Consider the following 27388-nt stretch of genomic DNA (forward strand, 5'->3'; position numbering starts at 1 on the left):
GGTGGTCTGTATATACAAGAGAGTCTTATTGAGTAATTGTTTACTTTAAATTTGATACTGGTTAATGTTACTTTTGATAGGGCAAGCTCAATATGTGTTACATCGTGTACTAGATTGGACCTAACATAAACAACTGTGCCATCATTTTGATTAAAACTTGCATTATTATAGTACATACAAAACCAAGATAATGGAATTCTTAGTTCAGAAGTTCCTGTAAGAAAGAAAATAATTTGTCTCTCATTGGCAAGTGAATATGTTGGGTTTTAGTAGTCCAAATTTAGAAATTATTGATTTGTGAACTAGCCTGAGGACTACTTTAGTGTTTTTTGAAAAAATCACTAAAATCCGTTGACTAGAGGTCAAGATAATGGAATTCTTAGTTCAGAAGTTCCTGTAAGGAAGAAAGTAATTTGTCTCTCATTGGTAAGTGAATATGTTGGATTCTAGTAGTTCAAATTTAGAAATTATTGATTTGTGAACTAGCCTGAGGACTACTTTAGTGTTTTTTGAAAAAATCACTAAAATCCGTTGACTAGAGGTCAAGATAATGGAATTCTTAGTCCAGAAGTTCCTGTAAGGAGAAAAATAATTAATTAATTAATAAAATAAATAAAATTGAAGGAGAAAAATAATTAAACAATCCAGACAACTAGATGAGTCAGTATAGAGACGATAGTTGGCCTTTGGCTTTGCCAGCTTGAGCCTTGGCGTGTTACGATCGAAGATTATACCTGAATAACGGGCCCTGGACGGACCAGCCGAGATTAGTGGTTCCCCATTTCAGATGGCCATCAGGTGCTCATTGAAAAGAACACCAGCTGGGGCTTTCTGGGGTTGACACTTCCAGTCTCCAGCGATCCATCCAGGAGTATTGGTGTCTCTGAATCCTGATTTTAATGTGCTGTTTGTTGGGAAAGGTGGTGAGTATTGCTGTAATTCAAGTAACCGCCAGCAGGCTATGTGGAGCCTTATAAATAATAAAAATCAAAATTTATCAAAAAAAAGCTCATCACTTAATGCAACTAGTTTTAATCATCATTTTTGTTCCATCGCTGAGAAAGAATTAAGTAAACTTGAACACACTGACCAAACTTTTCAAGTATATCTGAACTCCATTCCACATACCAACTTATTACCCTTCAGGTTTAGAACAGCTAGCCCTAATGAGGTCATGGAAGCCATTGATGAATTAAAAAACAGCCACAGTAAAGACTCAAAAATTATCAAAGCTATAAAAAATGAAATTATCATTCCCTTAACTAAATTAATCAACCACTCAATACTCACTGGCATTTTTCCAGCAGCATTTAAAACTGCAAAAGTTGTACCTCTTTTTAAAGGTAAAGGATTTGCTGATGACTATAATAGTTATCGTCCCATCTCCCTCTTACCTATTCTGTCTAAAGTGCATGAACGAATCTTAAAAAACCAGATTAATGACTATTTTGAGTCAAATCAGCTCTTTGCAGTAATTCAATTTGGCTTAAGGAAAAACAGGACAACAACTTTAGCTATAGACCATTTTACAAGTAATATCCTGGAAGGATTTGAAAAGTTTCTTGATACCTTGGCCTCGTTCCTGGATCTCACAAAGGCTTTTGACTGTGTGACACATAGCATTCTTCTGGAAGCCTACAATTTTCACCGGGAAACAATTAAGATGCTTGAGTCATACTTGTCGAATAGAGTTCAGTTTGTTGTCTTTAATCAGAATAAGTCTGATATTAAGCCTTTGAAATATGGAGTTCCACAGGGGTCTGTCTTGAGACCCGTACTATTTCTTATCGACATAAATGATCTGGCCTTTTCACAGGGGGGCTCTGTTAGCACTGTTCTGTTTGCTGACGACACAACTTACTATCAAAGTTATCACCCTTCAAATATCATTAATTTAGATCTCCAGACCCCGGAGAATAACTTCTTTCAATGGTTCTTGGCAAATCATCTTTCTCTCAATAGTTCAAAGTCACAAACACTTAATTTTACTTTGCGGCACAATACATTGACTGAGCATCCTGCTTTTGGAAGCTGTTCAGATGAGGCTAAGTTTCTTGGTGTTCACCTTGATCCAGGATTGACTTGGGAACAACATATAGTCTAGTAAACTGTCCAGTCTGTTATTCCTCTTTAGAAATCTAGCGGGAATTACTTCCTTGCAGGTCTTACTTACAGCATATCATAGTAGTTTTCACTCACAGCTAACTTATGCCATACTGACATGGGGTCATTCCTGCCATATAGATAAAGTATTTGGGCTGCAGAGAAAGTGTATTCGTATTGTGACTGGTCAGGGTTACCGAGATGACTGTAGGGAATCTTTTAATATTAACTTTGCCGTCCGTGTACATTATGCAGTGCCTGTTGCGTGTTCACCAAAATCTGGATCACTATAGAACCCACCTACATTTTCATAATTATGAAACTAGGAATTGTAATGAGCTAGTGCCTGAGTTTAGCCGGCTTGAGAGATCAAGAAATGGAACCAGATACTTTGCACCAAAATTTTATAATTGTCTTCCAACAAACATTAAATCTCTTAGCCTTCCGCAGTTTAAAAAACAAATAAAAATGCATCTTTTGAGGGGTGCATTCTACTCATTTGAGGAGTACTTCTCATCCCAATTTTAATTTTAATCTTATATGTTAATATTGTCTTAATAAGAATGTATGTTAAGTGTTTTAGGTTTAGTGCAAATATTGTGATTAGATGTTATATTTTATCATGCTTTTGGGCAAAACTTGTTAATTTGTATTTTATCTTTTATCCTTATTTGTAAGTAAGTGACTTGACTTGTAATAATGCATTGTATGTATATTATTATTAATAAAAAAATAATAATACTACTACTACTACTAAGTTTACACGTGACGCTAATCTAGTCAGGTCAACCAATTATTTTTTTTTAATTCATAGGTTGGCAATAGTAGACAGTTGTTTAATCTTAAGGTGGATCCCTCTCATATAAACACTAGTTAAAAAACTGAACCGGTTTAGCCCCTAAATTTCCTCAATAAACTTGGTATAAGTCTTCCTGGTATGAATGGATATAACAGCCCTAACCCCAAATACACTTTGGCAACACTGAATAAAAATTGATAGTGACGTAAAACAACATGACAGTTGACAGTTGAATTTGTTTATTTATTTTTAAGCATCCAATAAAGATGCCCCCGTACACTTATTTCCTTAATAAAACTTTCAGAGGGGCCCCAGTAAGTCACACCGTTATCACGTAAGTATTTTGCATAAACGAGCTTATAAATAAGTGCTTTTCCAGGTAAACGTGCGCATCTATATCTATAATTAACCAATTTTTTTTTTTTTTAGCAAACGCCAGTGAAATTAACCCACGTATCATAATATAGGGCAACTTCTAATTTTAGCCAAGAGAGCACCCCACCACCGTTAGCGGGCAATCCAGTGTCCTTATAACCCTACATTTTCTACCCTAAAACAAAAACAATGAATATCCCATACGGTAAAGTGGCGGTGTACGTTTTAACTTTCTTGGGGTACGTTTACTCGGGTTACGGTTCCGGACTGTTGGGTAACTTAAGGGAGGCGATAGTGAGCGCAGAGGTCGTCTTCGGGGATGTCTTGAAGAAAGTGATTACCGTGGCACAGAAATTCAGGACGATGCATGACGTGTTCGATGCCGCGGTGGAGGAAGAATGCATTTTTAAATGCGAATCAGGTGAGTCAGAACAACAATACAAGTTATTTATGTTATTCAGCGGGTATTATTGGTTAGAAACAAGGACAAAATCGTTGTATGATGATATTGAGGTTATGATGTTATGGTTGTTTATTGTTTTTGACATATGATATACGTCACACCCCCAGTAGGGTGTCAGATTCCTATAGGTTAGAGAGAGAAATGCAATGTTTTAGGATCCGGATGTACGTTTAAACAGAGACAACCAAAGAATGGTGGAACTGTGTCCGATTGATTTCCATCTTTGTCTCTCTCTTCGTAAAAGGCGCGGATTGCGTTGCCGCCATAATTCAAACGTCCTTTTAGTCATTTTAATTAAAATCAGCCGTTATGTCACAGAAGTCAGAACATAACAATTATCCGACTTCGGAGTCATAAAAACTGATTTTAATTAAAATAAATAGGGTTCGAGTTATGAGGTTTGAATTATGGCGGTAACGCTATCTGCGCCATCTACGTTCACCTTTTTTACAAAGAGAGACAAATATATTTTTGACATATGTCACACGACCGCTCCGAGTTTATAGGTTCGAGAGAGAAAGGCAGTGTTCGAAGGTAAGAAAATTAAACCTCTCTCTCTGTTTCATGTATACTATTATTGGAGGTTATGGTTGCACAGTAATTTGGAATTTAATTTAACAACTTTATAAGGATCCCATTAAGCCGGTTAATAGTAAATTCCTTGCATTGGTTCACTATTATATTTGAATTAATGTTTGATAAGTGACAGGAGTCAGAGACAGTTTGAGGTTATGGCTACGATGATCAAGTGAGGTTATGTTTCTTAAAATTAACCGAAAAATTTTTCTTTAATTACAGGCAGTTGAACATAAATTATGTGGGTTCCATTCCAGGCAGTTCAAGTTCATCTAAACGTCAAGTAAATTATAAATTTTCCTCTTTATTTCAGGTAATTGAGTCACAAAATCGTTATTATTTAACTATTCCAGCCAATAGGGTCCTGGAACATTACCCTTGTATTCAAGAGAAGATTTATACTTAAGTGCTTATTCCAGGCAGTAGATTCCATAGAATTTTTCGTTTTTATTCCATGGGGCTGTACCCTGGATTATTCTTCATTTATTACAGATGATTGAACCTCAAATTATTCCAAAAATGTGAGTCGGAAGTTCATAATTAATTTGTAATTCCAGGCAGTTGAATAATGGATTATTCTTTAAATTGTAGGCAATTGAGTCAAAAATTCATCATTAGTTTTTCCTCGGATTTAAAGCAATTAAAGAACCCTGCATTGCTCCGCTTTTACTCAAGTCTTGATTCATGACGGTTTGTTTATTCTGGGCAGTAAATCCATTCATTTTCTCTTTTTATTCCAGGTAGTTAAGCCGTGCATTATTCTTTATTAATTCAAGGCACTATTCCGGGCAACTGAGTCATAATAAGTTCATAATTGATTTGTTATAATATCAATTAATAGTTGAGTCGAGTTAATTCGAGGCAGTTCAGTAATGAATACTTACTCTTCGTAATTCCAGGCAGGTCAACCGTTAATTTTTCCCTTCTTATTCCGGACATCAACGGAATTCTAAATTCTTCTTGTTATTCCTGGCAATTGAGTGAGAAATTGGTGCAGACAACACAAGATTCCTGATTATTTTGTTTATTCCAGGCAGCTATACCGTACCCTTATAATATTCTTTATTAACTCAAGCATAGAATAACCAGACAAATTCTCTCGTTAGCCTATGACTCAAGGCACTGGATCTTAAATTATTTTGTTTTTATACCAGGCAGTTGATTGAATCATAGATTTTTCTCCTTTAATTCCAGGCAAATAAACCATGAATTTTTTATATCAATATTCCCAGACATCAATAGAGTTATGATTTCAGAGTCAAAAGTTCATCGTTATGTCATTATTACAGACAGTAGAATCATTGTTTTTCCTTTTGATTAGAACCAGTTATTCCAGGAAGTTTTTTTAACCTTTATCCAGGCAGTCGTTCCATACATGTATCCGGTTATTCCAGGCGCGAATCAGGTTAGTTATTCAGCGGGTGTTGGTTAGAAACAATGATAAATTCGTTGAGGTTATGATGTTATGGTGGCCCTGTGGGGTTATGTTTTTGACAAATGATATATGTCACACCCTACTGTGTCACATTCCTATAGGTTAGAGAGAGAAAGGCAATGTTTTAGGATCCGGATGTGCTTTTAAACAGAGACAACCAAAGAATGGTGGAACTGTGTCCGATTGATTTCCATCTTTGTCTCTCTCTTCGTAAAAGGCGCGGATTGCGTTGCCGCCATAATTCAAACGTCCTTTTAGTCATTTTAATTAAAATCAGCAGTTATGTCACAGAAGTCATATATAACAATTATCCGACTTCGAAGTCATAACGAGTGATTTTAATTAAAATAAATAGGGCTCGTGTTATGAGGTTTGAATTATGGCGGCAACGCTATCTGCGCCATCTACGTTCACCTTTTCACAAAGAGAGACAAATATATTTTTGACATATGTCACACGACCGCTCCGAGTTTATAGGTTAGAGAGAGAAAGGCAGTGTTCGAAGGTAAGAAAATTAAACCTCTCTCTCTGTTTCATGTATACTATTATTGGAGGTTATGGTTGCACAGTAATTTGGAATTTAATTTAACAACTTTATAAGGATCCCATTAAGCCGGTTAATAGTAAATTCCTTGCATTGGTTCACTATTATATTTGAATTAATGTTTGATAAGTGACAGGAGTCAGACAGTTTGAGGTTATGGCACGATGATCAAGTGAGGTTATGTAGCTTAAAATTAACCGAAAATTTTTTCTTTAATTACAGGCAGTTGAACATAAATTATGTGGGTTCCATTCCAGGCAGTTCAAGTTCATCTAAACGTCAAGTAAATTATAAATTTTCCTCTTTATTTCAGGTAATTGAGTCACAAAATCGTTATTATTTAACTATTCCAGCCAATAGGGTCCTGGAACATTACCCTTGTATTCAAGAGAAGATTTATACTTAAGTGTTTATTCCAGTGCTATTTCCATTCGTTTTATTCCATGGGGCTGAACCCTGGATTATTCTTCATTTATCCTCAAATTATTCCAAAAATATGAGTCGGAACTTCATAATTAATTTGTAATTCCAGGCAGTTGAATAGTGTATAATCTCTTTTATTTTAGGCAAATAAACACGAATGATTTTTTGTTCTATTCCAAGTACTTGAACAATAGATTTTAATTCTCAGCAATTGAGTCGTCATTAGTTTTTCCTCAGATTTAAAGCAATTGAAGAACCCTGCATTGCTCCGCTTTTACTCAAGTCTTGATTCATGACGGTTTGTTTATTCCGGGCAGTAAATCCATTCATTTTCTCTTTTTATTCCAGGCAGTTAAGCCGTGCATTATTCTTTATTAATTCAAGGCACTATTCCGGGCAACTGAGTCATAATAGGTACATAATTGATTTGTTATAATATCAAATAATAGTTGAGTCAAGTTAATTCGAGGCAGTTCAGTAATGAACAATTTCTCTTTGTAATTCCAGGCAGGTCAACCGTTAATTTTTCCCTTCTTATTCCAGACGTCAACGGAATTCTAAATTCTTCTTGTTATTCCAGGCAATTGAGTGAGAAATTGGTGCAGACAGTATAATCCTGGAATACACAAGATTCCTGATTATTTTGTTTATTCCAGGCAGCTATACCCTTATATTATTCTTTATTAACTCAAGCATAGAATAACCAGACAAATTCTCTCGTTAGCCTATGACTTAAGGCACTGGATCTTAAATTATTCTGTTTTTATACCAGGCAGTTGATTGAATCATAGATTTTTCTCCTTTAATTCCAGGCAAATAAACCAAGAATTTTTTATATCAATATTCGCAGACATCAATAGAGTTATGATTTCAGAGTCAAAAGTTCATCGTTATGTCATTATTACAGACAGTAGAATCATTATTTTTCCTTTTGATTAGAACCAGTTATTCCAGGAAGTTTTTTTTTACATTTATCCAGGCAGTCGTTCCATACATTTATCCTGTTATTCCAGGCAGTTGAATCACCTAATATTTATTCCTCCTTTATTTTAATCAGTTGCTGCCAAACTGTGCGATTAAGATATTCTTGCCTTAAGTTCCATGTTCCATATTGGCCATTAAATCCTGTACTGCCCAATCTATTATTCTTAATGTTTACTCTTCATACATGAAAGACTCACTTAAGCAACTTATCCTTCATGTTGAATGACATTCAACCGATCCTTGTGTCGTTTTTTTTAGGTGCTTTGCCTAAACCCAATCGTAACCACATCCCTAGCAAAGACGGTTGCGGCTCCCTGGGCCTCAAAATCAACTCGGACTATTTACCGTTCGCCGCAATGGAAGAGTGTTGCAACACCCACGATATCTGTTACGATACTTGTAACGCGGACAAGGAAGTGTGCGACTTGGACTTTAAGCGGTGCCTTTATAGGCATTGTGACGGTTATAGTAAGTCGGTGGGGGGCCAAGCGATGACCAAAAGCAAGTAAAACTTAGGTCTGTCTAGTGATTAGTGATTGTTGAAATTTTAATGTTTTTTTAGCGTGTAAAGGGGCGGCCAAAGTGCTGTTCACCGGCACCTTAACGTTTGGCTGTAAGTCCTACAAGGACGCCCAAAAGAACGCTTGTTACTGTGACGACATCAGGCGGAGGAAGGATAAGAAGAGTAAATATACAAGTGGAGGTGATAGGAGTGAATTGTGATTCGGTGGGTATGTTAATAAATTTATTAAATTTTTTGTTGTCTTTTTTTTGTACGATCTGACAATGTTAAGAAGTGAGGAGGCAATCTATGGTGTTGTCAGAGGTTGTAGAACATAGAGGAATCTAAAATATGTTTTGCCACCAATTTCATGACAGTTTGATACCGATTTTTATGGGTATCAAGAAAATTTTACCCGCTTCTAAAATACTGTATATACCCCTGGTTTAGTGCATTTTTCAATAGTCTTAGTAGTGAAACATCGTACAAATGCAATAACCAAACGACCAATCGTCTTACATTTATTACACAATGTTAAATATGAAAAAGTCTGAGCAAAGAAAGAGCCTGACGTCAAGGTCCTGTCCAGGGTCAACTGTGCAAGGTCACGTCAAACGAGGAAGACAAAGACAAGGACAAGTTAAGGTCATGTCGAAGAAAGAGAGAGTCAAGTCAAGGTCGCGTCAGGATCACGTACAAGAGAGAGAGACAGAGTCAAGGTCAAGTGAAATTTCAAGATTAGGTCACGTCACATAAGACAGTCAAGGTTACATCAAGATCAAATGTAAAAATCGACGTCACAGTATTTGAAGCGTGTAAAAATCAAGTCTGTTCCAGTCAGGTCAGCTTCAAGGTCACTTCGCATGATAGAGACAAGAAAGAGAGTCAGTCAAGTCAAGGCCATGTTGCGTAAGAAAGACAGAGACATGCACGATTGACGACACAGAAGCATGCATAAGAAATTTAAAGAAAAATCAAATTTCAAGGTCACGTCATGCGAAAAAGTCAAGGTCAAATCAAAGTCACGTCAAACGAGGAAGACAAAGACCGACGCATGCACGAGAGAGAGAGACAGAGGTCACGAGAAGGACGAGGAAGATCAAGATCGAGGTGAAGTTAAGGTTACGTCAAGGTAAACTCCAAGTTAGGATAAAATTCAAGGTCACGTCGCAGGGGAGAGAGAGACAGTGACACGTGCACTATGAGAAGAGCAAGGTTAAGAAGAAGTCAAACTTCAAGATCAGTTCCAAGGTCACGTCGCACGAAAGAGTCAAAATTAGGTAAAGGTCACGTCGCACGATAGTGACAGGAAAATAGAGTCAGTCAAGTCAAGGTCGCGTCAAGGTCATGTTGCATAAGAGAGATATGCACGAGAACGTTAAGGCCAAGGTCAATGAAAATCAAGGTCACGTCCCTTTGACGACACCGATGCATGCATAAAAATTTCAAAAAAAGTCAAATTCCAAGGTCACGTCGTGCGAGAAAGTCAAGATCACGTCAAACGAAAAAGATAAGGACCGACGCATACACACGAGAGTCAAGGACATGCCAAGGTCATGTCGAAGAAAGGGAGTCAGTCAAGTCAAGGTCGCGTCAGGATCATGTCGCACAAGAGAGACACAGACATGCACGAGAGAGAGACAGAATCAAGGTCACGAGAAGGGCGAGGAATGTCAAGAGGTAAAGTTAAGGTTACGTCGAAGGCAAAGTTCAAGGTCACGTCGCAGGAGAGAGAAACAGTGACATGCGCAATATAAGAGAGAGACAAGAAAGAGAGGCAGTCAAGGTCATGTTGCATAAGAAAGACGCAGACATGCACGAGAAAGTTAAGTTCAAAGGTCGAGGAAAGTCAAGGTCACGTCCCTCTGACGACACAGAGGCATATATAAGAAATTCAAAGAAGAAAAGTCAAATTCCAAGGTCACGTCGCACAAACGAGACAGGAGTCAAGGTCACGAGAAGGACGAGGAATGTCAAGATCGGGGTAAAGTTAAGGGTTAGGATGAGATTCAAGGTCATGTCTTAGGGGAGAGAGACAGCAACATGAGCGATATGCGAGAAACAAGGTTAAGATCAAGTCAAATTTCAAGATCAGTTCCAAGGTCACGTCGCACAAGAGAGTCAAGGTTACGACAAGATCAAATGTAAAAATCGTCGTGAAAGTGTTTGAAGCGTGTAAAAATCAAGTCTGGTCCAGAACTAAGTCGAGTAAAGGTCAGCGTCAAGGTCACGTTGCACGATAGAGACAAGAAAGACAGTCAGTCAAGTCAAGGTCGCGTCAAGGTCATGTTGCATAAGAGAGAATGCACGAGAAGGTTGAGGCCAAGGTCGAGGAAAGTCAAGGTCACGTTCCTTTAACGACATAGCTACACGCACAAGAAATTCAAAGGAAAGTCAAATTTCAAGGTCACGTCGCGCAAGAAAGTCAAGGTTACCTCAAACGAGGAAGACAAAGACCGATGCATGCACAAGAGAGTCAAGGACATGACAAGGTCATGTCGAAGAAAGAGTCAAGTCAAAGTCGCGTCAGGATCACATCGCACAAGAGAGACAGAGTCAAGGTCACGAGAAGAACGAGAGAGAAACAGTGACATGCGCAATATGAAAAAAATAAGGTTAGGATCATGTCAAATTTCAAGATTAGGTCCAAGGTCACGTCCCACGAGACAGTCAAGGTTACGACAAGATCAAATGTAAAAATCGTCGTGAAGCGTGTAAAAATTAAGTCTGCTCAAGGACTAAGTCAAGTCAGGTTCAAGGTCACATCGCACGAAAGAGTCGAAATTAGGTCAAGGTCACTTCGCACGATAGAGACAGGAAAGAGAGTCATGCAAGGCAAGAGATATGCACAAAAGGTTGAAGCCAAGATCAAGGAAAATCAAGGTCACGGTCCTTTGACGACACAGATGCATGCATAAGAATTTCAAAGAAAAGTCAAATTTCAAGGTCACGTCGCGCGAAAAAGTTAAGGTCAAATCAAGGTCACGTCAAACTAGGAAGACAAAGACTTCAGGATCACGTCGCACAAGAGAGAGAGAGTGACATGCGCAATATGAGAGAGACATGTTTAAGATCAAGTCAAATTTCAAGGTCACGTCACAGAAGACAGTCAAGGTCACGTCAAACGAGGAAGACAAAGACCGACGCGTGCATAAGACCATCAAGGACAAGCCAAGGTCATGTCTAAGAAAGAGAGTCATGTCAAGATCGCGTCAGGATCACGTCGCACAAGAGAGACACAGACATGCACGAGAGAGAGAGAGAGAGAGACAGAGGTCACGAGAAGGACGAGGAAGATCAAGATCGAGGTGAAGTTAAGGTTACGTCAAGGTAAACTCCAAGTTAGGATGAGACGCGCAATATAAGAGAGACAAGGTTAAGATCAAGTCAAATTTCAAGATCAGTTCCAAGGTCACTCTGTACAAGAGAGTCAAGGTTACGTCAAGATTAAATGTAAAAATCGTCGTGAAAATTTGTGACGAGTGTAAAAATCGACGTGACAGTGTTTGAAGCGTGTAAAAATCAAGTCTAGTCCAGAACTAAGTCAAGTAAAGGTCAGCGTCAAGGTCATGTTGCATGAGAGAATCAAAATTAGGTCAAGGTCACGATAGAGACAAGAAAGTGATTCAAGGTCGCGTGAAGGTCATGTTGCATGAGAGGCACAGAGGAGAAGGTTGAGGCCAAGGTCGAGGAAAGTCAAGTTCCCATAATGTCTACATTAAAAGAGTATATGTTGTTTTTTGTGAAAGATTTATTTAAAATATTTACAATCTACAACTTAACCTAAAATTATTCTTAAATATACCACAAATAACATGTCGGGCTTTCGTTATTTATTTTTTTTTTTTGAAAAAACTCATTTTAGCCCACAAACTTGGCGCGTATTAAAATCACTAAAACAGAAGTATATTTACAATAATTTAAAATCACGGTATACGGAGGAGCCCCAAATACGACCACTAAATAATAATTTAACAAATAAAGAAGAAGAAGAAGACGAAAACTAGCTGCTGGGCGCAGGCGTGAACTCCTGACACCCCTCCACATTTTCGGGCCAATCACAGACGTTTTGGTTCGGATTAAAGACGAGATTCACCGGGCAGGGCATGTGGTGCTTCCTCTCTCCCTCGCACATGTAGTACATCTTGCAGTCGGCTTTGTCCGGATGGTAACTTATGTGTCCGTCCTGCTCGTCGCACGTGATCTCGTTGGCTACAACACGAACAACAAATTAATTAATTAATACACGAATATAATAAATTAATTAATTAAACTCACGGTCTTTGGTGGTGTACTGTCCGGAGGCCACGTTCGTTTCGTACGGACCCTCGAATTCCAATTTCACCTTGTATCCCTCCAGTTCTTGCGTCATCGCGTTTATGAGCGGATATTTGCCGTTCCCACAGGAACCCCGGAAGTCGTCCATGTCTACTGACCAAATCATTATGCCACCGAAACCTTCCTCTTTCAACCAGGCCATCTGCATTAATAAGGATAATTGTGAGAAACAAAAAAAGAGAGAAAAAGTATAGGTAGAAAAGTTTATAAAAAAACCGGCTGCTCAATATGCGCACAAACCCATTTTTCAACAGAAAATCGATAGAAAATCCGGTGGCAGAGAGCAAAGACGACCGCAATATATTTTCTCTCGCTTTTCGGGATTTAAAGCCTATGACGTAGCCTGAAGGCCTACTCAGTGTCGTCTCGTACGGGAAGTGAGTTAATCGTGTTATAAGGCATTTAAAATCTGTTGTGTGTTTTTTTTTTTAGTATAATAGTGAAATAGACTATAGTTTTTTTTAACTAGACTATCCGATTTTTATTGTAAAAGGTAAGTAAAATTGGTTTAAATTATTCAATTGTCTAATAATTTAAAAAAATAAATGAAAATTAATTACTGTTATTTAAAATATACTTTGATTTTAAGTGACAAAATAATAGGTATTTAACTTGTAGGTATATATGTACAGCCAAAGATAATACTACTACTACGTAGTAGTATTATCTTTGGTACAGCCTAGAGTGTGCATGTGTATATTAACTTTTTTACTTTCTACGTTTGCGTGGTTCCCCTTTATTGACTTGCTAGGAAAGGGTCCCAAGTAAAATCGATCTAATTACCCAAATTGTTCCCTTGGGAGCATTTTTGCCCTCTGAATTCATCTTCGGGAACTCGACTATATTACTGTAAAAAAATTATGAAAATCCTTTAAGTAGTTTCCAAGTCATGCCCAAAAACGTCCGCTAGTTAATCAAATTCTTGATGCTGCAATATGCGTGTCCCTTGGACATTTGTTGACCAAATTCTCTCTAAATCAGAGAGTCACGAGAAACGTTCATATATGAAATCATTTGCTAATAAACGCCCTTCCTTTATCAAAATACCTTTTAACCTAAGAATGGATTAACTTAGAAACTATCCCTGATCATGATTCTTCGATGCCTTCAGATGCATATCTCCCAAAAGGTGCTTAATTGGGTTTAAATCGGGATATTGTGATGGCCATATAAAACCTTTTTCTTCCTAAATTAAGCCATTTCCTGCTAAAAGGATCGAGTGAAAGATTGAAAGGAATGAGCGCAGTATTCAACTGCCTGGAATAAATTAAATAATCTTTTCTAGGCATTTGAACTTATTTGAAGCAATTGGTTATGGTCAATGTGTATTTCTTTAAAGGCACTTATTACTTAACTGCCTTTAATATATTAAATAATGATTTTCTTCCAAACAAACAGTTAAAGCAAGAAAAATTGTTCTCTATTAGTCCTTTACTGAACTTTAGAACTGCTAGAGATGAATATTTTCAAAGTCTTCCTATGCAATTAAATTGGATTAACAAACTTAAAGTGTCTAGAATAAATTGAATAATGATTTTTAGACATTTACAATACAGATCTCTATGCAAAGGCCCTAGAGCTTCTATGGTATTCAACTGCCTGGAAGAATATCATTATTTAATTTTTTCTAGTTAGTAAGTAGTCAAAAAGTTATAGTAATTGCTTTTTAAGAATTATCGTACCAATTGCTTGAAAAAAATTCCTCATAGTTGTACTACAAAAGGGGGATTCAAGGAGTCCCACGAATATGAAATACAGTAGAAACAGTTGATGCTTTCCCTATTTTCATTCTAGCCCTAGATTACATTCAAAAACTTATCAGCGTGACTGGAGGGTGCTGTAGATTGATATAGTTAGAAAAGTTTATAAAGTGACATCAACAGGCGGCAAAATCCGCGCATCTCGTTATTCTATCGATCGGGTCATGTACCAAAGATGCCTAGAGTGTGCATGTGTATATTAATTTTTTTTAGATGTCACCTAAGAAAGTAGGCAAACAAGGACAAATAACTCACAGCCAAAGGAGAGAGAATATTTCTAACGTGGCAGCTTTTATGAAAAAAGAAGCAGAGCAAGGAATTACTATTCCTTTGAAAAATATTAGGTAAGTGAACAATATAAATTCGTATTTTATTGTAGGATGTTTTCAAATTTTAATTTTTATTTTATTGATAACTTACAATAATAGTATATAATTTAACGATCAAACGAACTTACCTAAGTGAAGTTCGATCGTAATTATATGAAGCGTCCAGTCCGAATATATTATTTCTATTATTTTACCATGTAGTTGTTTAAAGATTTAAAAATTGCTGATTAGAGAGTCTAATATCGAAATGTCTATTTATTTTATTTAATTATATAATTAATAAAATTACTAAACAGTATAGTCAGAAAAAATTATTTCAGGAATTTGTAATGAAAACTGCATTATGTTTATATGTATATTACATAAATGGGTATAACAAGTCAACTTATTTTCCATTCTTAAGATTTAAGAGAACAGTATTATAAAAAATGTTTAATTCCTAGTCGTATTCTTTCTAGCGACTAAAAGTTTTATCCTAATTAGGAACAAAAAAGGTAGGTATATATACCAAAAGAAACGTAATATTAACTAAAAATCAGGAAACTTAATTACCTTGAACGTGACAAGTTTAAAACAGCCTTAGCGAAAACAGTTTTATCTGATATAGGGCGATTGTAAAATTTCGCGAAAGTTGAAGATCGTTCTGACCATCCAGCTGTTTTGCAAATTGTGTCCAGAGGTACTCTTTCCCTTAAAGCCGCAGATGTAGACGCATGTCGGGTTGAATGCGGCTTAAATGTTGTGGTGTCAATACCAGCTGAAGATAGCATCCGTTTAACCCATTTACTTATGGATTGTTTACTAGCTGAATTATGAGGCTTTTTTACCGTTAAGAATATAAAATCCTGGTTAATTTTTCTCAACGGCTTTGTAGCATCAATATATTGTTTAAGTGTCGTGGCCACACAGAGTTTAATATTATCCTTAAAGAAAGGAATATACAATGTCGGTTGACACTTATTTAATCCCGTTGTCTTAATTGGATCTGTGATATTTATTTGGATTTTTTCTTCGTCCTCGACGATGTTCGACAATCTGATTAGTGAAATTGTCTGCAAACGGCCGCCTGTGATTAAGGCCAATAGAGTGACCAGTTTTCCTGAAAGCTGCTGCAAGCTCAGCGTTTCAGGTAGAGACTCTATGTGGGAAAGCAAAGTTTGCGGATCCCAAATGTTGTTATATCTAGGTTGAGAGGGCTTTAATCGAGATATGCCTTTCATAAACCGTTTAATTATGGGATCTTGTCCAATGTCCTTGGTAAGAATAAGGTTCAATGCCGATCTGTGGGAATTCATTGTTCCATGCTTATATTTATGCTCCTCATAAATTTTTTGTAGAAAAATTAAAATATCCCCGATGTTGGCCTCGTAGATGGAGATTTTGTGTATGTGGCAATAATTCCACCAAAGCCTATACGTGATATTATATTGAGTAAAGGTAGTTTTGGTGATCGATGACAAAATGGTTAAGATAGCCTCTTCTGGAATATTTTTGTTTAGCAACAAGTCCCACACAACTTTGCGGCCACCAGGAAAAGTTGGTGTGATAGTGGATGAACTGCCCTGGAAGAGGAAAGTAATAAATCGGATGATGCTGAAAAGTGTAAAACGTCGCCTACAATCAACCTGGAAAACAGAGGATACCAGGACTGGCCAACCCAATTGGGGACCACCAATATTCCTTCAGCTTTATCCTGGATTATTTTTTGTAATGTCCGTATAACAAGGTTAAAAGGAGGGAAAGCGTAGAAGTAAAAACAACTCCAATCTATCGTAAATGCATCTACGGCTATAGATTCTGGATCACGTCGCCAAGAAACATATTTTTTGCATTTACGATTTATAAATGAAGCGAAAAGATCTATCTCTGGATCTCCAAAATTATTTTTTATATCATAAAACGCTTTACTGGATAATTCCCACTCTGTATTTGAAGCTGTCTGACGTGATTCGGCGTCAGCCTCAAAATTTTCTGAGGAACTAATATAGGACGCAAAAAGCCAAATGTTTCTTTGCTCACACCACTGCCATATCTGTCGAGTAATTCTGTTCAGTTCTATAAATCTTATACTACCCATTCTGTTAATATATGATACAGCAGTGGTGTTATCACACCGTATAAGAATGTTACAATGAGACAGTTGTTTCGCGAAACACTTAATCCCGTATAATATAGCCTTTAGTTCCAAAATATTAATATGTAAGTCTTTTTCATCATTATGCCAAAAACCGTGCGTTTTTTCTTGAGCGCAACACGCGCCCCAACCTGATAAAGAAGCGTCTGTGAAAATCTCAATTTTATAACTATCAGTTTTAATGTCATTGAAGGTTGCTGAAATATTTTGTTCCCACCAGGAGATATCTTCGAGAGCAGAAGTCGGAATAAGCATTGATGCTTCAAAATTGTAATTATTCTGAGAAAGTGCTAAAAATTTTGCTCGTTCTAGTGATTTGGTATATAACCAGCCGTATTTTACAGCAGGACAAACTGAAACGATAGTGCCAATAAATTTAGCAAATTCCCTTATTTTACATGATGGTTTTGTTCTAAACTGAACTGCTAGATTTTTAATATTTTGCATTTGTTCTTGAGGTAATTTAATTTTCATTTGCGTGGAATCGAATATAAATCCTAAAAATTTTTGGATTCTCTTAGGCTCTAGAGAGCTTTTTTCAAAGTTTATAGTAAAACCTAGTGATTGTAACAAGTTAATTAAAATATGCGTATTTTTAAGACAATCTTCTGGAGATTCCCCAAATAAGAGATAGTCGTCCAAATAATTTACGCATAAGATACCTTGTTGTCGCAACTTTGAAATTATTGGTTTCATAAGTTTCGTAAAACAAAATGGCGCTGATGAAAGACCAAACGGAACGCATGTAAATTCCTAACAGCTGTCTTTAAAATAAAATCGTAGATATTTCCGGTGGGATAAGTGGATAGGTATCGAAAAATAAGCGTCCTTTAAGTCCACAGTGGTCATAAATACGCCTGGTCTTAACAGTCTTAACACGGTTCGATGGTCTTCCATTTTAAAATGGGCTGCATTAACAGATGTGTTTAAATTTCTGAGGTTTAGAATGAATCTTTTCTTGCCATTTGGTTTACTGGCTAAAAATATAGGGGAAATGAATTGGTCCTCTGTAGGTTTACATTTCACTATAGCTCCCAAACTCAAAAGTTCCTCAATGGCTACAGCCAATGAACTAACTTCGCTATCCGAAAATTATGGTAAGAGGGACTAAATGAAGAAGGTGTATGATAAAAGGGGATTTTATAACCCTGAACCCAGGATAAAATTGTTGGACTCTGGGTTACTGTTTTCCAGGTTGAATTAAAAAATTTTAATCGACCGGCGAAAACGCTCCCACTTACACTTATCGCCTCTTGCTCGGTACAGGTGCTTTTTTCGGAAAGGAGGAGCGCCCTTGTTGTGTTCTCATCTCCCTCCTCTGGTTCTGGTGGAACGGGCGCCTCCAGTTTAACTTGCTCGCTCCTGAAGTGGTGGAATATGGTTTGTCTCCCCCTCCTGCTTTTCTTTTGAAGGATGAAAATGGCGGTAACGTTTTAATATATTTTAATAATATATGTATTTTATATATCTCTCCCAATTTTTTCCATTGATTTGACAGCTTGTATCTTTTCGGCTAGATTTGGCCCAAATAAAAATTCCCCCGGTGGGGTTTTTTCTATAGCATTTTTTATTTGCTTATTCATTAAAGGCATAATGAGCTGCCGTCGTTTCTGTGACATGTCATGAAAAATGTTGCAAACCATGTGGCCTGAATCAGCAACACACGTCAAAATTTTATCCCGCACAGGCTTGGGAATGTCAGAACTGCCTTCTAACAAACTGTTAATTGAACCGCCCAAAGCTGAAAGTACTCTACTTAGTCCTAATTGGTAATTAGTATGGGTCTGGTCTCGCATCATATATAAATTGTTCATACTAGGCTGTAGTTCTGGGTTAATTTTGGGGGGAGAAAATAAACCGTTTTGAGGTAAATCATACTTGCTATAAATTTTATCCAAGTCTTCCTTAGGTAAGCCGGAGGTTAGAATATTGGTCCATACAGGTTCTACCGCTTTGTGCAAAATAAATTGCGGTTTTTTATCTTTTTCCGGGTTATGTCCCAAAATATCTTGGGTTTCATCAGATACGCTCGCGCCGTTCGGCGGTTGTGTTGTGCTGTTGGAGATAGGATTGTCTGTCTCTGTAATATGCGTGTCGAGGCTCATTCGACTATATAAAGATATGCCCACACTAGGAGATCTGTTCGGTGTTAATGCCTTAGATTTTTGCGAAAACGAACCACTCCGGGAACGAACTACGCTTATAGAAGGTGAAGTCATACCTCTGCGTGAATCCGTCTCACTAGGAGAACGACTTTCACGGTGACGAGGTCGAGCACAGTAAGAACTTTTACGTAAGGAAGTTCTACTCTGAGAACAACCCTTACGAAGCGAGGAACGAGATCGATGTGAGTCTCTACGTGACCCAGCCCTACTAGGTGAGCGGCTACGATAGACACGTTTACGATTATCATATTTCTCTTTACCTTCTTGTGAGACAGTTCTACTCCGAGAACGACCCTCACGGCTAGAACTACGGCGTCTGCGCTTATGTTTATTATGTTTCGAGACATTCCTATCTTTATCCCGACCTGACTTCTCTCTCCTTCCCATAACTAAAATGCACAAAACAATAACCCAAATCCAAAATATGGTCCAACGAAACACGAAGAGGAGACCTATAACATAACAAAAAATCCGTATTATATAGTCAAAGGAAAATAACGCCAAACACTTTATTTTCGTAATTCCATGGGTTAGGTGGCACGCGATGAACGGCGAATAGTCGCTTTTTGCTATAATCGACCGCAGTCTACGGTGCACCGAAAACGAATGAGTACGTGTTCGGGACGAAGGTGGCAGGGAGACGCGACGCGTGAAGATTATTTGTTTTTTGGAATTTATAACCTATAAATAGAACGGTGCAGCCAGGGTTGCCGCTGAGAGCGGACTACATGGTAAAATAATAGAAATAATATATTCGGACTGGACGCGAATATAATTATTTTAGACAACGTACGTTAGCTGTCACTCGAGTATCCCAGTCAACTTACAGAAGAGTGGTCTAAGAGTCAGAAGATATAGAAAATATACCTTCCTGTTCCTTTACCAGTCCAAGGAAAAAAAAGGTTAAGAAAATCTCAGAAGATTGGTAACATTACTTTGACCCAAATTAAAGATATAAAACAAATAGTGTATTATTTCTACATAGTTGAAAAAAGAAGACCTACTCTAAAATGTAAGTACAGTATATTTCAGTCAGTTGTAAAACCCCAGTAATTACTTAATTACTTATCCTACATTGCAATATAACACCAGAATGCTTTATTATTTAGACAAAAGTGGCACCTGTTAAGTATTTTTTTGGGTTTGACATAAAATAACCATATAGAGTATATTTATTTATTTACATTTTTAAATATTATGTTATGTTATTTTCTTTCCAGTAATACTTCAAAAGCTTCTTGATCGGGCTATTATTCAAGAGCCTATAAGTACATCAACCTTATCAAAATTGCTGAAAAAAATTGAATTTAATGCTGGAGGAAGAAATGGTTTCGTAAATAATGGGTTACTGATTTTTCGCTCAGGTATAATTTTTTAGTTATTTCTATATAAAGTAATACCAAAAATGATATTAAAATGTAATACGCAGAAATGATACTCTTGGTTCGTTGATTGGATAAGCGGGTACTTATACTTTTCAGTCCCAGTTCCCTACCCATATTTTCACCTATAATATTTAGTCAACCTTTTACCATTATCAATATTGATATTTTGATTATTTTAAAATCTTTTATTCTTCTCTTTTTAGGGTCAAAAAGCGGAGACTATCATGATGACATGAACCATCACAACTTCATGAAATGGGCCGAAAATCAGTTGTTAATTCCAAATTTACTACCTAATTCCGTCCTAGTATTAGACAATGCAGCTTATCACAATGTGCCTGTAGTCAAGAATGTTACATCTGGAAGTAAAAAGCAGGAAATAGTTGACTGGCTCAAGGAACGTAATTTTACATTTGATGCAAAACTCACCAAGACAGAGTTATATGAAATAGTGTCTGAAAATAAAAAAAACCAAGTTGGACGACCTAATGGAAAACCATGGACACATTGTGTTACGTTTGCCTCCATATCACCCAGACCTTAATCCGATAGAAAAAATTTGGGCAACTGTTAGGAATTGGGTGGCAAGCAGAAATTCCACTTTTAAATTGGCGGATGTCGAAACTTTGACAAGGCAGAAATTTCGAATGATGAGGAGTCGATAAATATTTGCAACCATATAGACAACATAGAAAAACAATATTTCGAAAGTCATCACCTTTTTGATGAAGCATTGGATTCTTTAAAATTTACAGTAAATACAGGCTCATCTGATGAAGAGATTGAATGGTCTTCATTGGATGAATCTGATTTAGGTTGTAATACACTATCAGATAGTGAATTAAAAAAGTATATAATATGTAAAATAATGAAATAAGACTTTAAGCTTATACCAATTTGTTTCTTTACACAAGTCGTTTAAAATATCTAATCCTTAAAAAAAAATGCGAATAAAGAATAATTTTCAGCTCCCTATTCGAAGTCCTGTTTTAAAAATAATTAGCGAACTGCATCCTCTTGTAATAAAACTATTTTTTATTAGATATTTTATGGGCACATCACAATGCTAAAAAATATCATTTTAATTTATCTACATTTTTTTAAACAAATCTCGGAGCAATTAAATTCAAATATATGCATTCTTAGTTGGTATTTCAACTAAATCAAACGCACTTATAATATCGCTTATTAGTTCTATACCTACTAAAAATCTAGGGCTATTTTAACTCTAGTACAAACAAATATTAATAATTTCAACAAGTGTGCCGCCTCCACTGTCTTCAGACCTCGACATAGTCATCTGACCCGATCGATGATAGAATAACGAGATGCGCGGATTTTGCCGCCTGTTGATGTCACCGGTTCTTTATAAACTTTTCTAACTATATACACGAATGAGGCTTGGGCGTTGTTATTGTTACCTAGCTGTCAAAAAGTCAGGGTCGCAGCAAGGATTTTTTTTTTTATTTATTAATACTGAATTGAAAAACGTACCTTGGTCTTTAAGCTCCTCTCGTCGTCGAATCCGACCCACTGATTGTCCCGATAAGCGAACGGGACCTGTTGCTCGTTGTCCCACACCAGGGTGACGTTGTCCTCCTGCAGGAACTCGCAGATCTCGTAGAAACTCATAAAACCGGCCTCCGCGGTGTATTTGCCGGGTTTGCCGCCGCCGCTGGCCGGCGCCCCGATGTCGAACTGCGTGGTGTTGACCAGTTCGAAGCTGCGCCCGTACGTCGGCATCCCGATCATCAGTTTTTCTTTGGGCGCTCCCTGTTTTACCCACTCGCGGGCCGAGTAGTCCTATAAGGCAAGTTAAGAGATTTTTGTAAAAAAAAATTAATCTTCTATAAGATTATATCTCGCTTTATAGAGTTTTTTGGGGGATATTTAGAGCAAGTTAGTGGATTTAATGCATAGACATATAAATAAGGAGAGACGCAACTGTTTACATTTTCGGCCGCACATACATCTTTTTAGCAACAAAGCAACGTTGCCCGCCTTCTAAAAACGTCCTAGTATCCATTTACGCGGTACTCTAAAACGTCGGTCAATATTTCGTTTACAGATAACGACTTGACAACATAGCGCGGTCGTCACTCCTCCCCTTCGTAACAAAATTTAGGGTTTCATTCATGTTTGGCGTTGCAGTGTTGCTTTGTGTTTTGTTTCCCTTTTAGTGTTTTTTCGTGATATTTGACATTTTTATATTAAAAAAACTATTGAAAAACAATTTGTGATGGTTCGGCAGTGTGTAGTTTGCAAAAAAATGGACTATTCTGATCCAGAACTTATCTTTTTTTCTCAATGCCGTAACAGTGACGTGCCTACCAACTGATCTTTATTTATTGCATTTTAAAAATGAGAAATTTACATGAAATTTAACACTTTAGTATTGCCAATTATAAGCTATATAATTTATAATGATTAAAAAAAACATATTTCAAGGGTATATACTTAGTAAATAGCTCTTTATGTAAATAATGAATATTTTTTATGATTCATGACTTTTTAAGTTAACATCAACCTTTATTTAATTTCATTGATATTCCTACTTATATTACCCTAATTCTTGGTAAAATATTAATTATTGTTATTAAGTAATTCCATATTGCACTAGATTGTCAAAATTGTTTATACTTGGTATACATGACATTTTATATTTTATTTTATATAAATTTTTTTTTTATTTTATATAAATATTTTAATTTTTAGTGCTGATTGGGAAACTTTTTCCAATGCTGTCAAAGATAATACTAACCCAAGTAGTCTTCCAAATATTGAATCTTTTAATTCGTAAGTATGGCTTCGGTTATTACTATGTTATAAATACAGGGTGGGAACTTTAAATGGAAAGATGCCTATTATGGCTCTGAAATTTAGTTTTTTTAAAATACGATTTTAAACGTTTTTGGTAAGCCAATGGGCCATATTAGGCACCATTCCATTTAAAGCCCCTGCCTGTACATAAGTATACTAACATAAGCAAGTTTGTTTATTTCTTTTTGTTTTAGTAAGTTGCCTACATTTATATTTTCGTTTTTACGTGCTTCATAATTTGTATATTTTAAGTAGAAAATAAATGTTACAGTACAAATTGTATTTTATTTTTTTATATTCCGGTTTGGATCTTAAAGATATTCTGACCTATAATAATAAAATCTTATTAGTAATAACTTTTAGACGCCTTTAAACGAATAGCATTAAATATGTTATATCGCATGTCACGTGATGAGATATGTAAATATGTATGTAATTGAACGTCTAATTTTCTTAACAAAGCATCTATTAAGATTCTGTCTTTATAGCAATCAAATATATTTGCCGTAGCTATTTTTTTTGTAATCGTAAAAATCTATCATATAATGACAGATTTTTAACAAAAAATCCATTAAACTAAAAATACAACAAATAACAAAATGGTAATGGCAAGTGGCATGTTTTTGTTAATAAATATCCAAAATATTAAAGATACAAAAAGGCTTCAATAAACTAAACATTTTTAAGAATATAATAATTATGTATGTATCTATGTATTATAACCAACCGGGTAATATACGTAATTTTTTTTAATGTTTCGTATGTAATTAAATAAGAAAAAGATATCTACAATCTTTATCATCGCTAATAATATTTTAATATAAATATTTTTGATTACACCAATTTTTAATTTTTTTAACGGTTACGCCACTGGGCGACGCCGACGAAATATAGCCGACTGATATGAAATATTTTTGGACTGCCAGATGATGTCATTACGTCTTTCTCCTTTTATTAGTGACAGACGGAGAAGCCAATATCGCCGGCTCATATGGCGGGCGCATCTGATTGCACTCGTAGATACGTGAATCGTTTGATGCGATGTTGACGGTTTTTTGGCGGTCTTTCTCTTCTCTGTCTCTGTTCCGCTTACGTTAAAGCATAAAGACATGCTTGATCGTCAACAAACCGAATTTATGAATGAAACGTGTTGTCTCCCCTTATTTATATGTCTATGATTTAATGGCACCAACATTATCCTTGGGGATTTTAATTTTGATTTATTAAAAAACAATTTTTATAGTAACAAATTATTAAGTATCATTTATACCAATGGGTTTAGTCAAATAATTAAGACTCCAACTAGAATAGTCCAAAGAAGTCAGACTCTGATCGATTATTTAATTTCAAATGACAAATCTCTCTCGCATAAAGTCCATCAAACTCCTAAAATTAGTGACCATTCTATTATATCAATTTCTATGGATCAATCGAAGGAACAGCCAATGGATGTAGTAAGTTATACTAGGTCTTTTAAGACCTACAAATGCCATAAACTTCAGGAAGAACTGCTTACATGCAATTGGAATAGAAATAGTTCAGATGTTGACTTACTAGCTAATACTTTTGTCAGAGATATTAGAACAATTCTTGACAGTATGCGCCCAAGGATTAAAATTGTGCAAAAACAGAAATATGCCGATAAAAAATGGATAACTCAAGATATAAGGGAGCAAATGCAGGAAAGGGATCGATTATATAAAAGGGCTGCCATAAAAAACAATGACAACGTTTGGAATGAATATAAAGCTATAAGAAATAACATAGTAAGCAAGATAAGAGTAGAAAAGGATAGACTTTTTGCGAATACCATAGATCCAAATCAAAAAGAACTCTGGAAAAATCTGAAGACGCTTTTGCCAGGAAAAAACCAAAACATGCCTAATGAAATAAAGTTTAAAAATAAAATCATTACACAGGAGAATGATATTGCACATAGATTTAATAATTATTTCGTGAATAGTATTGATCTTATTCTTGCAGATATTCCACCAGCAGCAAATGGCCAAACATATTTCAGTCCAGAAAACCTTGACACAATTTAATAAAGTTTCGATGACTAAAATGAAGGAAATACTTAAAAATCTAAAAAACGTTGGTGGTGGGGAGACTGGCATCTCCAAGCAGGTTCTTTGCGATGTTGCTTATGTTGTGGGTGATCGTCTTTTGGATATTATCAATACATCCTTAAGTACTGGGGTTTTTCGGCGAGCCTGTTGTTCCTGTTCCAAAAGTGCAAAACACTAAATTGTGTAATGAATTTCGGCCAATTAACAGCGTACCTATTTATGAGAAGCTCCTTGAAGTATGTGTTAAGGAACAGCTACTCGAACATTGTAATATAAATAAAACATTTGTGCCTAACCAATCGGGGTTCCGTGAGAATCATTCATGTGAGTCTGTCATTATTAATATAGTTGATAATTTTCTCAAGGCCCTTGACTCTGATAATCTAGTACTTGCTGTATTTTTGGATTTTAAGAGAGCGTTTGAAACCGTGAGTAGAGAAATGTTAATTAGGAAATTAGAACGATTAGGCCTTAAAAATAATGTATTGAAGTGGTTTCAATCTTATCTAAGTGGTAGAGTTCAGCGAGTCATGTACAAAAATAGTTCATCTGAAAGTGTTAATGTAAAGCATGGTGTACCGCAGGGAACGGTCTTGGGCCCCTTGCTATTTTTATTGTATGTTAACGATATGGTGGAGGTAGTGCGGGGGTGTAATGTGGTGTTGTTTGCGGACGATACAATGTTATATGTGGTGGGTAAAGACATTCATCAACTGCAACAGGTCATGAACGTTGAACTCAATAACTTAATGCAAGTAAATCCAAGTTTTGTATATTTGGCAAGAGATCTAGATTAAGTTCTATAGACATGGGCAATGTACAGATTTCTGTGAATGGGGAAAGTATTTTGTACGACAAAGAAATTAAATATTTGGGAACAATTTTCGATGCCAATCTGAATTTCCATGCTCATGCAGATTATGTAATGAGAAAATTTTCAAAAAAAGTTGGATTTATCACAAGAATTGGAAAAAATTTGTCAATGTACATCAAATTAAAACTTTACAACGCCATTGCTCTTCCTCATTTACAGTTCTGTTCAACATTATTGTTTAACTTGCCACAGTATAGAATTGACCAACTGGAAAGAATTCAAAATAGAGCTATGAGACTGATTCTAAATTGTAACCGTTACACGCCTGTTATCTCTATGTTGGGTGTCCTAGATATGTTGTCTGTACATCAAAGAATTTTGTATAACGTTTATTTGTTTATTTTTAAATTAAAACATCAGATGCTCCCCGATTATATTTGTAATAAATTAAGAGTTTTTGGAGATATACATAACTATAATACGAGAAATCGTATAGACTTCATACTAGTCGACAGATGTAACACAACCCAAATGCATAATTCAGTTCTATACAAAGGTTTAATCCTATTTAACAACTTGCCTGCTAACATCAAAAATTGTATTACTTTAAATCAATTCAGAGGGCTCTTGAGAAAATTTATTATGAATAAGTAAAATTGTGTTTGTTATTTTATTATTTTATTTTAATTATGTAGTTTATTAAGTTTTACTATAGTATGCATTGTTTCCGCTCCAATCATCATCTTGATTGTTGGTTTATCTGTTGACTGGGTATTTTTGGGCCAACCGGGATACTGGTTACAGCTTCTTGGAACTACCGAAGCCTTTCTAAGTATTACACGGGGGGACCAATGTGTCTAGTCAGCAAGGTCAACCAAGTTCCAAATGTGTGTCATCCGCTGATTGCAACCGAACCGACTCGATCAACCTGAGTCGACATTATTTTTATTACTATAAGGCAAACAATAATTAACTGTGCTTTTAATAAGTAGGGCAAGGAAATAATGTTTAGGTTAAGTCTAGTTTTAATTTATGGTCTACCTCTGACAGGATATTTCTGGAACCGGGATGCTGTTTCTGGATTACCGAGACCATCCATGGACAAACCGGAGTGTCCTGATACAGTTATAGCCAATTTACACTTTTAGTTTATTTTTCACCTATGTTTTTATTGAATGTAGCTTCTTGCTAAATAAAGATATTATTTATTTACTTGTTGCCTATCACAATATGTTAAGCCTCACTCTGCTGTCAATTTTATCAATGACAGCTCTTCCATTGACGAGTAAATTTAAGAGGCTCCTATAACCTTAACCTCTTGCTTTTACGTAGATCAAAGTTCCCACTCAAACAAGGCCTCTTTAAAAAAA

The 27388-nt window shown here is 36.1% G+C and overlaps 2 protein-coding genes across 17 annotated transcripts in view; one reads left to right on the top strand and one right to left on the bottom strand.

Moving 5' to 3' along the window:
• The first annotated feature begins 3083 nt into the window (after positions 1–3083).
• The window catches only part of LOC126746775 (group XIIA secretory phospholipase A2-like), a 149905-nt gene continuing 125600 nt past the window's right edge, over positions 3084–27388 (top strand). The window contains exons 1-4 of one of the 14 annotated variants that reach the window (XM_050455150.1): positions 3085–3236; positions 3332–3698; positions 7961–8203; positions 8265–8459. In XM_050455150.1, the coding sequence (XP_050311107.1) occupies positions 3467–3698; positions 7961–8203; positions 8265–8425 (636 nt within the window). In that variant the 5' untranslated portion in view covers positions 3085–3236; positions 3332–3466 and the 3' untranslated portion in view covers positions 8426–8459. Of the gene's footprint in view, positions 3237–3331; positions 3699–4134; positions 4275–4300; positions 4469–4538; positions 4630–4935; positions 6257–6288; positions 6468–6517; positions 6609–7960; positions 8204–8264; positions 8460–27388 lie in introns of those variants that run through there. The other 13 variants (XM_050455141.1, XM_050455136.1, XM_050455145.1 and 10 more) reach the window with 13 other exon arrangements.
• The window catches only part of LOC126746765 (chitotriosidase-1), a 66088-nt gene continuing 50728 nt past the window's right edge, over positions 12029–27388 (bottom strand). For all 3 annotated transcript variants that reach the window (XM_050455116.1, XM_050455117.1, XM_050455115.1), the window contains exons 11-13: positions 21810–22118; positions 12483–12684; positions 12029–12416 (exon numbers count right to left, since the gene is read on the bottom strand). In XM_050455116.1, coding sequence (XP_050311073.1) covers positions 12208–12416; positions 12483–12684; positions 21810–22118 — 720 coding nt within the window. In that variant the 3' untranslated portion in view covers positions 12029–12207. The remainder of the gene's footprint in view (positions 12417–12482; positions 12685–21809; positions 22119–27388) is intronic.

The sequence above is a fragment of the Anthonomus grandis genome, chromosome 18 (genome assembly GCF_022605725.1).
Source record: "Anthonomus grandis grandis chromosome 18, icAntGran1.3, whole genome shotgun sequence".
Taxonomy (NCBI): domain Eukaryota; kingdom Metazoa; phylum Arthropoda; class Insecta; order Coleoptera; family Curculionidae; genus Anthonomus; species Anthonomus grandis.